At 32.3% G+C, this 14377-nt stretch overlaps 1 protein-coding gene across 13 annotated transcripts in view; it reads left to right on the forward strand.

Moving 5' to 3' along the window:
* Positions 1-14377, forward strand: part of Pan3 (poly(A) specific ribonuclease subunit PAN3) — a 139061-nt gene that overhangs the window by 45899 nt on the left and 78785 nt on the right. For 8 of the 13 annotated variants that reach the window (XR_007346725.1, XR_007346724.1, XM_015484177.2 and 5 more), the window contains one exon: positions 1655-1816. The exons of the other annotated variants lie outside the window; for them this stretch is intronic. Coding sequence is in view for 5 of the 8 variants with exons in the window: in XM_015484177.2 (XP_015339663.1) it covers positions 1655-1816 (162 nt within the window). In the remaining 3 variants the exon portion in view is untranslated. The remainder of the gene's footprint in view (positions 1-1654; positions 1817-14377) is intronic. 13 annotated transcript variants of the gene reach the window in all.

Consider the following 14377-nt stretch of genomic DNA (forward strand, 5'->3'; position numbering starts at 1 on the left):
TTTAAAAGCTGTAATTTTCTTGCATTCAGATATATGATTGGAATTTAGGTACTCCCTGTATAAGTCCTGTTTGGCAGGTTGTGATTTTTCTGTAATGCGTGGTAGAGGAATTTTTAAAATATAAATTTTACATAGCAGATGCGTAATTGTTTTTCTTACTGTATATCAAAGTTTTATAATTATTTATTTGAACACAGAAACATTTACTTTAATCTTATACTCTTTGCAGTGATTTATGCTACTAGAAATAACTTGCTTTTAAAGTGTTTCACTTTAAATATGGTTCTGTAGCATGAACCACAAAGGGTACGTATTTATTTTCACCCACAGTTCTTTCTAGACAGAGAGTTGACTGGATTGGTCCAAGGCTGCATAAATGTAGAACTAGTTTAGTCTCATAAAACTCTATCCCCCATTGTAATTATTGAGTAGGTAGGTAATCTAGTTGCTTTCTTAATATATTTAATTATTTTTATCCTTAAGTCAAAGACAATTTAGTTGAGGCTCACGCATGAAGAGGAGAATTAATTTTCATAGAATAATTTTCATAGACATTATTTACAAGGCTTTTAAAATTTAGAAATCAAATAATCAGATATTTTCTTCAAATTGGTTTTCTTTATAACTAATTGTTTTTTAAAACTTTGTCTGGCTGTGGCATCTTATTTTGAAAACTTTATTTGTTTAAGCAGTCTTATTTTACCTTATGGTAGAAAGATAAGTAAACATTGATTCTCTTATGTTTTAAAATAGATGCCTTCTCTAGCATGTACTAGTGTATTCCCTGAAGAGTGGAGATATCTCTATTTATATCTATGAATACCTTTTAAGATACAGTTTAATGCAGATTTTATATGAAAAGTTGAAGATGGTAGAAATTATTATCTCATAATTTTCAGGTGTAAAACCCCTGATAAACACTACTAAGATAGTTCAATAACTTTATTGTGTTCATTATTTACGATTTTTATTGGGCAGATAATTTATTTTAGTAAGTTTGTTTGAATTACTGAAATTTAAAAGAGCAATGAAATTTGTGTTATTGTTTATTGGGCTTTTTTTGGTTTGAAATTATTTGAGTACCTTAGGTTGAATGCTCACTGAAGACAGTGACTGTCCTTGTACTCTGGCTTATTATGCATAGAATTAAAATAATTCTTAAAAAGCCATTCCTTAGGAATCAGGTGTTTCCTTTAACTGGGTAGTTCAGTTTTCAGTAGAAAATAAGTTAGCAGGATGAGTTTCTGAAAAAGATGTAGTTCTGAGAATTTTTTTTATCTATATTTCATGCCCTTGAAGCTATTTCTTCATATTACAATGAGAATAGGTAAGTTCCAGTGGAAAAAAAATTCGCAAAGCATTTACTTTGCTGATAACTTAAATTCTACTAGTTAAATAGTCTTATAAAATCAGATTATATTTCTCCAAAAATCTGTTGTTTTAAATAATATTGTTCAAGCTCTTAGTACTGAGAGCTGTTGTAGAGGTATGGGGTGGGAGTGTGGGATGGTGGGTGGTGATAAGGACTTTGGGAGGGAATATTTTAGGAATTTTACATGTTTCCTGTCCCATCATTCCTGTGTGTTAGTCATATTAGTTTAGATTAGTGTGGGGATGTTAGGAGTGGCCTGGTTTCTTTCCTTCTTTTTCCTAGCCAAGAAAGTATCGCCTGGGGATGCTGGAGGAGAGGCTAGTACCGATGGGATCAAAGGCACGAAAAGCAAAGAACCCTATTGGCTGCCTTGCTGACAGGTGTAAATCAGGAGTACCCATCAATATGGTTTGGTGGAACAGAGTCACAGAAAACAATTTACAGGTAAAAATAATTTTTATTAGATGTTTTTTGAAATTGAATATTTTGGCTGCTTTCTGTGTGGGGGGTGGTGGGTATGAAAGGATTGGATGGCTTAGCTGGTATGCTCTGTTAATTTTTAAAAATTTTTAGCAAGGTTAGTGGCCCATAATGATTTTTGTTTAGTTTTTTGAACTTGCTCTGCTTATAGTATATCTTGCTATTCTTTTATTGAATTTATTTTTGCCCTTTTTGGTTTTGTTAACATCTGAGTTCAAATGTTTCTCCCTGTGGTTCTGGGGATCAAACACTTGTGTTCTACCATAGAGCTATGCCTCCAGTATAAGTTCAGTTATTTTTTAGTATACAGAGTTTCATTTGTTTGGAATCTAAACAGTAGGAAATTCCATATATTGCCTTTTTGTACATTTTTAATAGGAAATAAAAATGGTATGTAAACAGATTTGTCAACCAACTTAAGTAGTATATTGTCATAGGGTTATTACAGATACGTTTCAGCATTGACTCTATCTTTACTTATATATTGAAAATAAAAGCAAAGTTTTATAACTCAAGGACTAAGCTTCTATGTGAGATTTTGAATTACATACAGAATGATTTTATATTCCATTTTAACTTGAGTTTTATTATATTTCATTTTTAAAAAATGTTAATTGTATACTGTGGCTAGTAATCTTAATCAGAATTTCAGCTTAGCCAAAGGTAACATATTTATCCTCCCAAACTTTGAGTGAATTTCTATCTCCTGCATGTATGTATCATACACAGAAAGATATAACAAAGTTAACTTGTTTTATTTCTATCATCAAATTCATATTAAAAAAAGTTCAACAATATTTTGTTTTAGTTTAGTATTAACATAGTAGCAATATCTGTATTGCTTTGGAACAGGAATAAAGAAATTATTCCAGAAATATTACAAAATGTATTTTTCCCCCCACTGAAATTTTGGAAGTATTTTTCTAAAAAGATAATGTGGAGGAAGCCCAGGGAATTCTACATTATATTATTTCTACTTAAAATTTCATTAGAGTTTTGGCTCTTGATTATTTTTAGTAACATAGTTTTAAATGAATTTTTTCTTATCTTTGAGATCACTAGGTCAGAGATTCAATATGAATTATTACAATTATTTTTCAGTTTTAGAAAGGAAGTCTGAAAAGAAATTGGGCCTCAACTACCTAAGAGCCAATATAGGTTCAACTGGAACAGCTTGTAGGTTGTGGTGGTGGAACACTGACCAATACAAAGACGTTGTCACTCAACTTCCTACAATTTCTCCCATCCCAGTGGAGGTTTAGAGGTTTAGTATAGCTTGAAAAGCCATTAGTTTGGTTTAAGAATATACACTTAAGTTATGTTTTATGTTTAATTAAAACAGCTGCTAAAAGATTTACATTAAATAATGTGAAATATTGAATTGGGGTCATCTGAATCTAGTATGTATTTCAAATACTACAGTTACATTTTTGCTCCAAATGGTTCTTTTGCTTTAAAGTAAGAAGTGGGCTGGGAATGTGACTCAGTGGTAGAGTACTTACCTATTGAGCATGAGACCCTGGGATTGGGTTCAATCCCCAGCTGCAGGGGTTGAGTATGGGGCGTAAGGAATGTTAGTATGCCTCAAGTTTAAAGCTTTGTAAGCTCTAAAATGCCTGACATTATGAGCCACATGTTGAAGTATTCAAAACTACCCAGCTAGTCTCCATTACTGTCTTTGAGAATTCTTAAAATGGGAACCTGGAATAGTTCAGTGAGAAGTTGATTTAGCACAAAGAGTATGTCAGTGTGCTATGTGTGTGCATGTCTTTTTATGTAGACATTGAAGTTCCTATCTGTTTGTTGTAGAACAAAAATAATTTATATAAGTGAATTCCATATCCTGTTTTTGGCTTTGTTTATGTTGTAACTGTTTTATATTTTTGACACATAAAGTTTAAAGGATTGTACAGCCAGATGTATTAGTCTTTTCCGTTTTATTTGTTTCCTTTCTTTTAAAACTTAGGGTCTCTCAATTGTAAAGGCAGAGGAATGTTTACATTTTATTTTAGTAATTATAAGTGTTTCTTAACGGGTTTAGCCGAGCACTGTGCTAATCTCTTTGTATATATTTTCTTGGTCTTTCTTATAGCCTGTGGCATAGATATTATTAAATGAAAAAATGTCTTCAGAGAAGCTAAGTTATATTAAGTTTAAACAGTCAGTAGAAGAGCAGAAATTTGAACCAAAGTTTTTCAGGTTCAAAAATCTCTTTATTTCTATATGATGAAACTTTAGTTGTGCTAGGACATACTTGGTTCATCTGACTGGGTAATTGAGCTTTTGTTTAACAATTTATTTTGAGAATAAGAATGCCTACATAGTTTCCTAGACATGAGTTGTAATTTAGGCATTCCTTTGCAGCACTTGAACGGCTAGTCCTTTTTCTTTATGATTCATCTTATATTCAGTGACCTTTGCCCTTTTAAAAAAATCTTTAAATGTCATTTACATTGATTTCTTAATCTTGATCTAATACATTGGCCTTTTTCCACTTCTGAAAATCAACCAACCAATAAAAAAATTAATAATAAAATCTCTGAGTTTGAACCCAGTGATTCACAGTCATTCATATTGCATTTATTCTCTTCATTTCTGGAATTCTTTAAAGAGGCCCATGATTCCCAACTTTTATTATTCAATAACTATCTTTTTAGCCAAGAATCTGCCAACATGACATTTATAACATAGTGGTTTTTGTTTTCATTTTCAAATATATATGTTCAGAATTGCTAATTAGAGAATCAAAGAAACATTTTCTTTAATATTTTGTAGGTGTGCAGAAGGTAAATTTATTTTCATATGGCTGTCTGAAATACTAATAAAACTATCTAGTCTCTATTCCTAGATATATGAAGTCCCCAAGTGGGGACTCATGAAGTGGCTTCTGTTGTTTTCTCTCATTTCTTTAGTACCCATGTATACTTTAAATGTCTTCAGTTTGATGTCAGTTATGCTAAGTGAAGTAAGTCAATCCCCAGAAAGAATGTTTTCTCTGATATATGGATGCTGATCCACAATGGGGATGCGGGGGGAGGCTGGGAGAAATTGAGGAACTTTAGATAGGGCAAAGTGGAGGGAGGCATGGGGGTATGAAAGATCGTGGAATGAGAGGGACGTCATTACATGTATGAAGACACGAATGATGTGACTTTACTTTGTATATAACCAGAAACATGAAAAATTGTGCTCTATATGTGTAGAATGAATGAATGAATGAATAAATAAATAGAAAAATAGATAAATAAAAAGTTTGCTGGAGGTCTTAGTTGTCAAATGTAGCAGTTTTATCTGGTACTGATGGCTGCCTTTGTATTTTTTTTTAAACTCTTTCCTCTTTGTACTCTTAACTTTGTTTCATTTCTGGCTCTTTCTGCACTCCTTTTCTTGGTTCACTTTTTCTTCTGTGTTGTTGATCCCTAAAATTTTTTTGGTTAAGAATTGTCTTCTGAGATTGAAATCCAGATTTTTCATGCCTTCTGATATCTCTGCAGGTAGACCTATATCCCACTATCACAGCAGATCTGAGATGTCTAAAACTCAGTTTATTTTTCTGTTCTCCAAATCCACTGATTTAAAAAAATTTTTTTCCTATATCCCTGCTTCCGTTAATAGCATTGTCGTCTTACTTGTCACTGAAGCTAAATATCTGGGCTTCTTCCTTGATACCTCCTACATTTTACCACTTCTCATGAGAGGGAAACTATTGGGTTTTACCTATTCATTAATAAAGACAATTAGACAATATACACATGCTATCATATTAAGTTTTTACAACAATAATGGCATATTATTTTCATTGGACATATATGGAAATTGTGTTTAGAAAGGCCTGTTGGCCAAGATCTATTTAATTCTAAATCCTGAGATTTTTCTACCAAATTTTTATCAAATCTTTTTGGGAACTGTCCTTTCCTACCTTTCTGGGGCTGTCTCTCCCTGTCTGTGAACATACTCATTTTAATCATTTGGGGCCTTTCATATTGCATAAGATAAATATACTGTCAGTTGTTACTTTGCTAGGTTTGCATCATTGTTAACAGAGACTGAAAAAAAAATTCCCTTCTTTTTCCTCCAGGAGATGGCTAAAATGCTACCTTTCCTGTGAATACTTATTCAAACATCTGGGAGGAAACACACACACACTAGTACATACATACACATGTGTGTATATAATTTGTTCTGTAGTGTATCTTACATATTGTACATTATGTATTTTATAGTACTGTTTCCACAGTACTTGATGTTTAACAGTTATTGTTTTGTGTTAATTTGTTTACCTGTTTTTGTTTTTTTACTGGGTTATAAATATTTGAGAATAAATTTGTGTTTGTTATTCCTGTATTTTGTTTATTTCCTTTTTAAAAAATATTTTTTAGTAGTAGATGGTCAATCGTATCTTTTATTTATTTATTTTTATGTGGTTCTGAGGATAGAACCCAGCACCTCACATCTGAGAGGCAAGTGCTCTACCACTGAGCCACAACCCCAGCCCTATTTTGTTTATTTCTAAATGCCACTTTAATTTTATTGAATAATGTGTAATTTTAAAGTAATTTATTTCTAAGATTTTTAATAAAAATTTTAAAAAAATGAATCATAGGTTTTATGGGGTTTATAGCCACCATGTTACCACTGCTTATTAGTTTTAGTATCACATAAAACACAATATGGTGATTTCTTTTGAAAGATAGAGATCTTCACACTTTTTTAAAATTTAAACTTTAGCATTAGTTTAAGTATTATTGATATTTGTTAATCTTCTGAACCTGGTAGTACTCTTAATTAGTTTTCAACACTATTGTTTAGTGATAGACCTCCTGTTTTGTGTTTTTCTTGTGATCTCAGGCCAGAAACCAAACTGAAGATCACCTGAGATTCATATTAGCAACACTATTTCACCTTGGGGCAAATTCATTTTGAATTTTCCTTTTCTACTTAGCATGATTACATGTTACTTTGCCTGACTAATCTGTATGTGAATTCAAGTTCTTTCATTTGTTCTTTGATCGCACAGTTCAAATGTCATTGCTTAGGGCTGAAACATTTTATCACCTAAGCTAGAATTGTGAGAATCTGCATTTCCTAGCATGTAATAGATACTAAACAAATGTTTATTCTCCCAGTTTTACCTTATTTTATCACTAGCTCTTAAAATTGGTCTTCATTATATTACTTATTTAGAGTGCAGTCTGTGGTTATATTCACATGTGTATGGTATGGTATGTTTAAAATGAGTTAGTGACATTTGTTCCTACATTTTAGTACTAACTCAGATGTTTTAAAAAATTAGTGTGAAAGCTCCTTATTATGTATTTATTTATTTTTAGTTGTAGATGGGTATAATACCTTTATTTATTTTTGTATGGTGCTGAGGATCAAATCCAGTGCCTCAGTTGCTAGGCAAACACTATACCATTGAGCTACAACTTCAGCTCATTATTATTATTTTGAAGGGATAACAATGTGTTTCTTCATTTAAGAATGAGGTACCAACATGTGTGAAAGGATTGAGGAAATGTATGATTTTGCAAGTTTGTCATGCTGATTAAGATTTGCTGAAAAATAGTGATATGTTAAATAAAATTATGTTCGTTTCAGACTTTTTAAAATAGTGGATTTGTGAATCACAAGTATTACTGTTGTTTTAGCTTACACAGCAAAATGATATAAGTGAATGAGAACTGTTGGACTGTGATATGTTATCTATCTGACATCATCATCTACTTGTCAGTATCTCTTTTGATGCTATTTTTATCCTCCTTGTAGTCTAATTAAATGACATTTCTTAGGAGAAGTGTTTAGGACAAAAGCTCACATTAAAAACCTCTTGGCCTACAAAATCTCTTGAGAATTCTAGTTGCTTTCTGACTGATGCTTTAAAGATCTCAGGAAGGTTTTATAAACTCACTGGAGAAATAAACTTTACTCTTTCATTACTGCTATTTCAGGTGGTTTTTAGTTTTTTGGTCTTTGGGAAAATTTAGGCTGTCATAAACGTGAACCTTTGAGTTCTTTGAGATTTTGAAAGAATATAGAACTACAGAGGTAGCTGTAATAGCCTTACTATAAATCTACGACTGTCTGCCCCTTACCCCACCTTAGACCCCTTCTCTTGTCTCTAGCTGCTATTCTAAACCTTTCACATTCTTCTCAAATCTATTTAACTTCTTTTCACTTTTGAGTAAAGACTTTGTGTTCTTCAGAGTGGGATAAAAGGGACTATTGAGAATGAATTGGCTCATGTATCATTTGTAATGTTTTCTGTAATGTTTTCATTCTTATCCTTTCTTACTGTTTTTCTTCCTGTCTCCTTTACTACCTGTCTTTATTGCTCCTGGCAATTCATTCTTCCACTTAACTCTTCAATTCTTTAGATAGTCCCTCCCTCTATATTGATTTTCCTTGTTCTGGCTTATAAACATGCCACAAGTTTCTCCTGTTATTTAGTAAACCCTGGAACAAAGAATGCCACATGATCAGTAGGACATGTAAGTGAAGGTGCAATATAATTTGGGGCATGATTCCTACTTTTTGTAGCTACCTTTTTATCTTTTCTTCACTTCTTAGTTCCCATTATTTTTCCATCTTGAGTATTCTGTTGAAACTATTTTTGATGAGATGGCCTAACTGATAAAATTAATGGCATTCTTTTTTGCCCTTTCTCTTCTGCAGTTGACAATGTGGACTATTACTCTTCTTGAAACTTCTGTTCTCTTAGATTGTTCTTTATTAGTTCCCCTTCCTCCCCACCCCCACCCTGCCCTCAGCCCCTCCTGGTCCTCAACTCCTCCTGGTCCTCAACTATCCCAGGTTATGTCATTGTCTCTCTTTTGTGCTCCTCAGATACCCTTTGGTCATCTCCCACCTCTCCATTACTTCAGCTATTTCCTATTCATATTTGACTCCTAGATATTTTTTTGCCTTCCAGCCCTTTGCATTGACTCTTAAGTATTATGTTTCTAGCTTATTTTGAATATCTTTATCTGTATGGCATAGGTATTGAAATTTAACATGTCAAAAATTAAAAACTGTACATTTGTACATACACCTGTACATACTCACGTATTTAGAATTGTTTGTCCACTATTTAGTTTGGTTATTATCACTCAATGTCCAGTCTGTGCTTTCTTTCTGACATTCTTTGTCCTCTAAGAATTATTGCTTGTGCTACTTAGAAATTATCTTCATTCTTTTTTTTTCAAATTACAGAAAGAATGCTGTTTTATTTGAGGTCCTATTATTTATTTGTATCTTAACTTAATCTTCAATTAATGTGATATGCAACTCAAAATGTTTCAGTCATTTCTGAGTTCCCCCTTTTTTTAATATATATTTTTTATTGGTTGCTCAAAACATTACAATGATCTTGACAAATCATATTTCATACATTTGATTCAAGTGGGTTATGAATTCTTATTTTACCACGTGTACAGATTGCTGGATCACATTGGTTATACATCCACGTTTATACATACTGCCATACTAGTGTCTTGTGTTCTGCTGCCTTTCCAATCCCCTTCTTCCCCTCCCATCTTCTCTCTCTACCCCATCTGCTGTAATTCATTTCTCTCTCTTTTTTTCCCTTTCCCCTTACATCCTCTTGTATGTAATTGTGTATAACAATGAGGGTCTCCTTCCATTTCCATGTAATTTCCCTTCTCTCTCACTTTCCCCCCCACCTCTTGTCCCTGCTTAATGGTACTCTTCTTCTCATGCTCTTCCTCTCTGCTCTGTATTGAGTCGCCCTTCTTATATCAAAGAAGATATTTGGCATTTGTTTTTTAGGGATTGGCTAACCTCACTTAGCATAATCTTCTCTAATGCCATCCATTTCCCTGCAAATGCCATGATTTTGTTATTTTTTAGTGCTGAGTATCTTCATTCTTAATAAGTTATAATTTATCTATCCCCCATCCCTTTTCTTCTTATGTGTATTGTTACCATTATTATTTCTTGTCTGGATTCCTGCTTCTGGTCTTAATTCTCAAAATGGTGCCTTATTTTCTGATCTTGCTTTTTATCTTTGTCATTTTTTTATTATTGGAAAAGATTATATATATATTTTTAAATCGTATGTGATTTATTTTATAACAATATTGGTAAAATATACTCAGAGGTGAAAATAAACATTTAATGATAAATGTACATGTCCATTTCTATTAAGGAATAGTGAAATACATCTATTTTTGTAATATACTTTTGTTCATGAAAGCATCATAAATATTATTATCAAATATTATTGTAGCTGCACAAAAATTAAAAATCCAAATTGTACATATCTTAGTAAATAAATGGCTTTTAGTGACTGAAATTTCTGAGTCTGTTATTGTGAAACACAAATACTCAGTAAAATATGCTCTGAAGAAAACCTCAATTTGAAAATGTAAAAACATAGAAAGGAGTATTTAGAGTTGTTTTACCATGAGATTAAATTAAAATACTCTTTCATATGTATTTCTTAAGGTTAAAAACTTCAGAGTATTTGTTCTGGTATCAAAAGATTATATTTTTTAAGAAAGCATTCAAGATGCTCCTGAATTTGCTCTTGCTTACTGCTGTGGATTTACTGAACTACTTGCAGTACCTCCCAAGTTCCATGAGAAGTACCATGTTCTTCTTCATGCTTCTGCCTTTGAACATTTTTTTCCAACATTTGTTTTGCTTGATGTACCCTTTTCTCTGTCTTGATTTAGCAAACAAAATTTTAGGATTTAATTCAAGCATATGGTCTTAGTATACAGATTTGACTGACAGCATTAAGCATTTGCTCCCTTTTTCCTCCCACTTACCTTATTGTTCTAATTAATTATTTATATATCTCACCATGAAGGCCAACATTATGTAGCATAATGTGGACTTTTTTCCTTTTTCCTTTTTTTTTTTTGATACATGGATGTTCTATGGGAGTGTGCAGTTGAGTTCAGAATACATTTATATGTGTGAAATGCTAGCCTGTGAAATAGTGTAACATAGTACTGGTTTGATAGGTCTTTCTCGTAGTATCTAGCACAGTGAATTTTAGGTATTATTAAAATAATAGAATGAGTGAACCTTAATTAGTGTTTATTATCTAGTGAGTATTTGGCCTAATGTTAGTCCTGAAGTGTAAATTGTTTACATGTTTTCTTAAAGTTTCCTTGGTAGTTTTATGACATATTATTGTGGAAAAAAATTTGAAATTCTTAATGTATGTTAAGTTTTCTGATTAAATATGGCAGGATTCTTGGGTAGGTAAAATGCTTCTAAGTAATTTCTTATTACTGTGGAATGTAAAAGATGGGTTTTACCATTTTGTAGCTGTGGATAGGAGATATGCATGGAGATAGGACGTAGTTAATTGGAGCTATGTGAGGCCTCTCTGGAATGCTGTGATAGTGTGATTTTCCTGGACTACTCATTAACCTAAATTGATATTTTTGCTACTTTTAGTGACTAGATGGTATGCTCCATGACTATTAATGACATGTAATAACTCATATAAAAGTAGCAGATGAGCAGCAGCTCATCTGGTTTTGTTTTTAAATATCTTCTATACTTTAGATACAGATTTTTTTTCATTTTTGCATGCGTTGAATTTACTGGTCTCAAAAGTTGCATATTATATATGAATTCTTATAATATCACCTCATTCTATAGTGACATGCAAATGAAAGGGAATGCTGTAAGTGGTTTTATAATTTACAAATGTTGAACTTTCTTTTAAAACATTTTTCTAAAATTATGTATACTTCAAGATAAATTTCAGCCACTCCAGAAAAGTACAAAGAAGAAAGCAAAAAATATACTTTGCCACCTCTCTATCCAGAGATAATATCTTTCTTAACATTTTAGTTTCTTTTTACACACATCCTGTATACATGATTCCCCCTCCCGCCACTTAGGCATTAGTAAAACATTTTACATGAACAGTTGTTGTTGCTGTTCTGTAGTTTAATTTTTATTTTATTTAACTCAACAGTGATATGGTTTGGTTTCCATCTTAAAAGTATATCATTCCATATAATTTTCAGTATCTATACACTGTTATATATACTATATATAATCCACATAACCAGAAGCCTGCCAATAGATATTTTACTTATTTTCTTCATTAAAAAATAAATAAAAAATGCTGTGCTAAACTTATCTTTCCTGGTTGTGTCATTTTTCTCCTTAGCATTCCTAGATGTGGGCTTGGTAGATCAAAGGAGATGCTTATTTCTTATTTAGATACATATTATCTTATTATTCTCAAGAAGGGTATATCAGGAGGGATGGAGTTGTATCTTAGTGGTAGAGCGCTTGCCTAGCATGTGTGAGGCACTGGGTTCAATTGTCAGTACCACATACACATAAATAAAATAAAGGTTCATCAACAACTAAAAAATAAATAAATAAATAAAATTTTAAAAAAGGGTATACTAGGAGAGGGTTTTATGACTAGAAGTCTTTGTACTAGTAATCAGCTTCTTACAGTTTTCTGTAAAGGAGGAACTGACAGATATTTTGCAAATTTAGGCGCTTATAGCTTTAAGCTATTATGTACAGAGAATTACTTTATGTTGAGCTCATGATGATTTTTTTCTATAATAAATATAAAGCTTGCTATATTAATTGATTTTCATTTTGTGGGTTCTGATATACATGTGTGTTCTTTGCCCTTACGATTATGTAAAAGAACACTGATGTGAAATAATTAATGATAAACTTTCTTCTGCTCTCTCAGCCACTTTAAACTAATTTAGAAAATTCTACCTTCTCTATTGAGGCGCTCAAATCAGAGGGCCAAACTTAGTTTGCTTCAGAAAATTCATAAACTGTATTACTGGACTATTTTCAAAATAGTAATAGTTTTTATATGATTTCTTTTAACTTAGAAGATGGCACTTGACTTGTTTTATATAGGTCAGTTTCTGATTAACCCAGAAATTTGAGTATATTTTGATAATCTTTTAAAAAATATTCTTTAGTTGTCAGTGGATCTTATTTATTTATTTATATGTGGTACTAAGAATTGAACCCAGTGCCTCACACATGCTGGGCAAGCACTCTACCTCTGAGCTACAACCCCAGCCAGTGATAATAAATCTTTAACTGACCATATTTGGACATGCTTAAAATAAGAGGGAATAAAACCTACTTAAAACAAACAAAACTCCCCCCCCCCCAATCAAACTTGTGGAAATGTGAACTCAGAGGTTCTAGTTAGCCATTTGACTTTTCCTTCTCACTCTGTACCTCTTCATTCTCTGTTATATATGAACACTGAAACTAGTAAAAATAGCTTTAATAATACTGCTCTTATGTCTGTGGGTTTCATCTTTTTATGACTTAAGATAATTTTAGCAAGGCAAATAAATTTCCTTCTCTGTGCCTTTCTCCATTATTATTAGTACCCCATCTTCTGCCTTTCCCCAAAATTCACTGCTTTTTGCTTTTGCCAGTGTACATACACACACACACACACTTTGGACATGAATCTTAAATTAGTCCTAACTATGCTTCTTTGATACCCAGAAAAATAGAAAAACAAAAGTAGCAGTGATAGAAGATTGAAGTCTTGATTTTGTAACAAAGTAGACAAGGTAAAGATTAATAGAACTTCCTCTCTGTTTCATTTCTTTTCTCTCTCTCTCTCTCTCTCTCTTTCTTGTTTATTATTTTTATTTCTGGATTCTTTTAAACCATTTTTTTTTAAACTGACTCAGTTAGGCCAAGAACTAGAATATAGTAGATTTTAACAATAAAGTCATCAAACAAAACTTTTGTTCCCTCTGTCCCTTCTTTCTTACCATTTTCCTCCTCTTTGTGTTTTCTCTTGTTCTCTCTTTTCCTGGCTGGAATGTAGATGATGAAGTGAGATGAAAAAAATCTTGGAGTTTTTCAGTCATTTGGGACAGTGTTGCAGTAAGCCTGGGCATAGATGATATTGGTGTAAACTGTGACACTGACAGTCACGTGGGTAGAAGAAGTTGAATTTAAGAAATATGTAGCATGTAGAATAAACTCAGTAGTTTGGTACTTCAGAGATATCAAAGGATTATTGAACTGTGACATAATTTATTTGTTTAGAAAAAACATCATATAGAAAGCACAAGAAAACTTGAAAAGGAAATCAACTTGGGGAAAGTAGGTTGATTTGCTCATACGTTGTTTGAAATGATAGTTGCAAAGCACCTCTCTGCTAGTGGGTGTCTAATCTAACAATAAAAAAGAGTTGACTGAAATTTATATATTGATAAATTAAGATCAAATAAGGAACTCCTGTTTATTTTGAAAAACATGAAGAGATTCATTTTCTGGCCAAGATGGAAGAACAGGGATTGAACTTTTCTTTAGAAACAGCTAAAAAACTAAAAACATTGTATGAAAAAACAGTTTTCAAGACATTAGATATTGAACAGTGAAGGACAATGATCACTGAGAAATGGGAAACAAATGAGGTGAGCCCAGTGATGACCCCCAGTTTACTGCTTTGGGAGAATTTCTAAGCCTGGTGCATTCTCCTGAATTCAGAAGAGCTAACTGGAAATCTGCAGTAGC

Source organism: Marmota marmota, unplaced genomic scaffold (genome assembly GCF_001458135.2).
Source record: "Marmota marmota marmota unplaced genomic scaffold, marMar, whole genome shotgun sequence".
Lineage (NCBI taxonomy): Eukaryota > Metazoa > Chordata > Mammalia > Rodentia > Sciuridae > Marmota > Marmota marmota.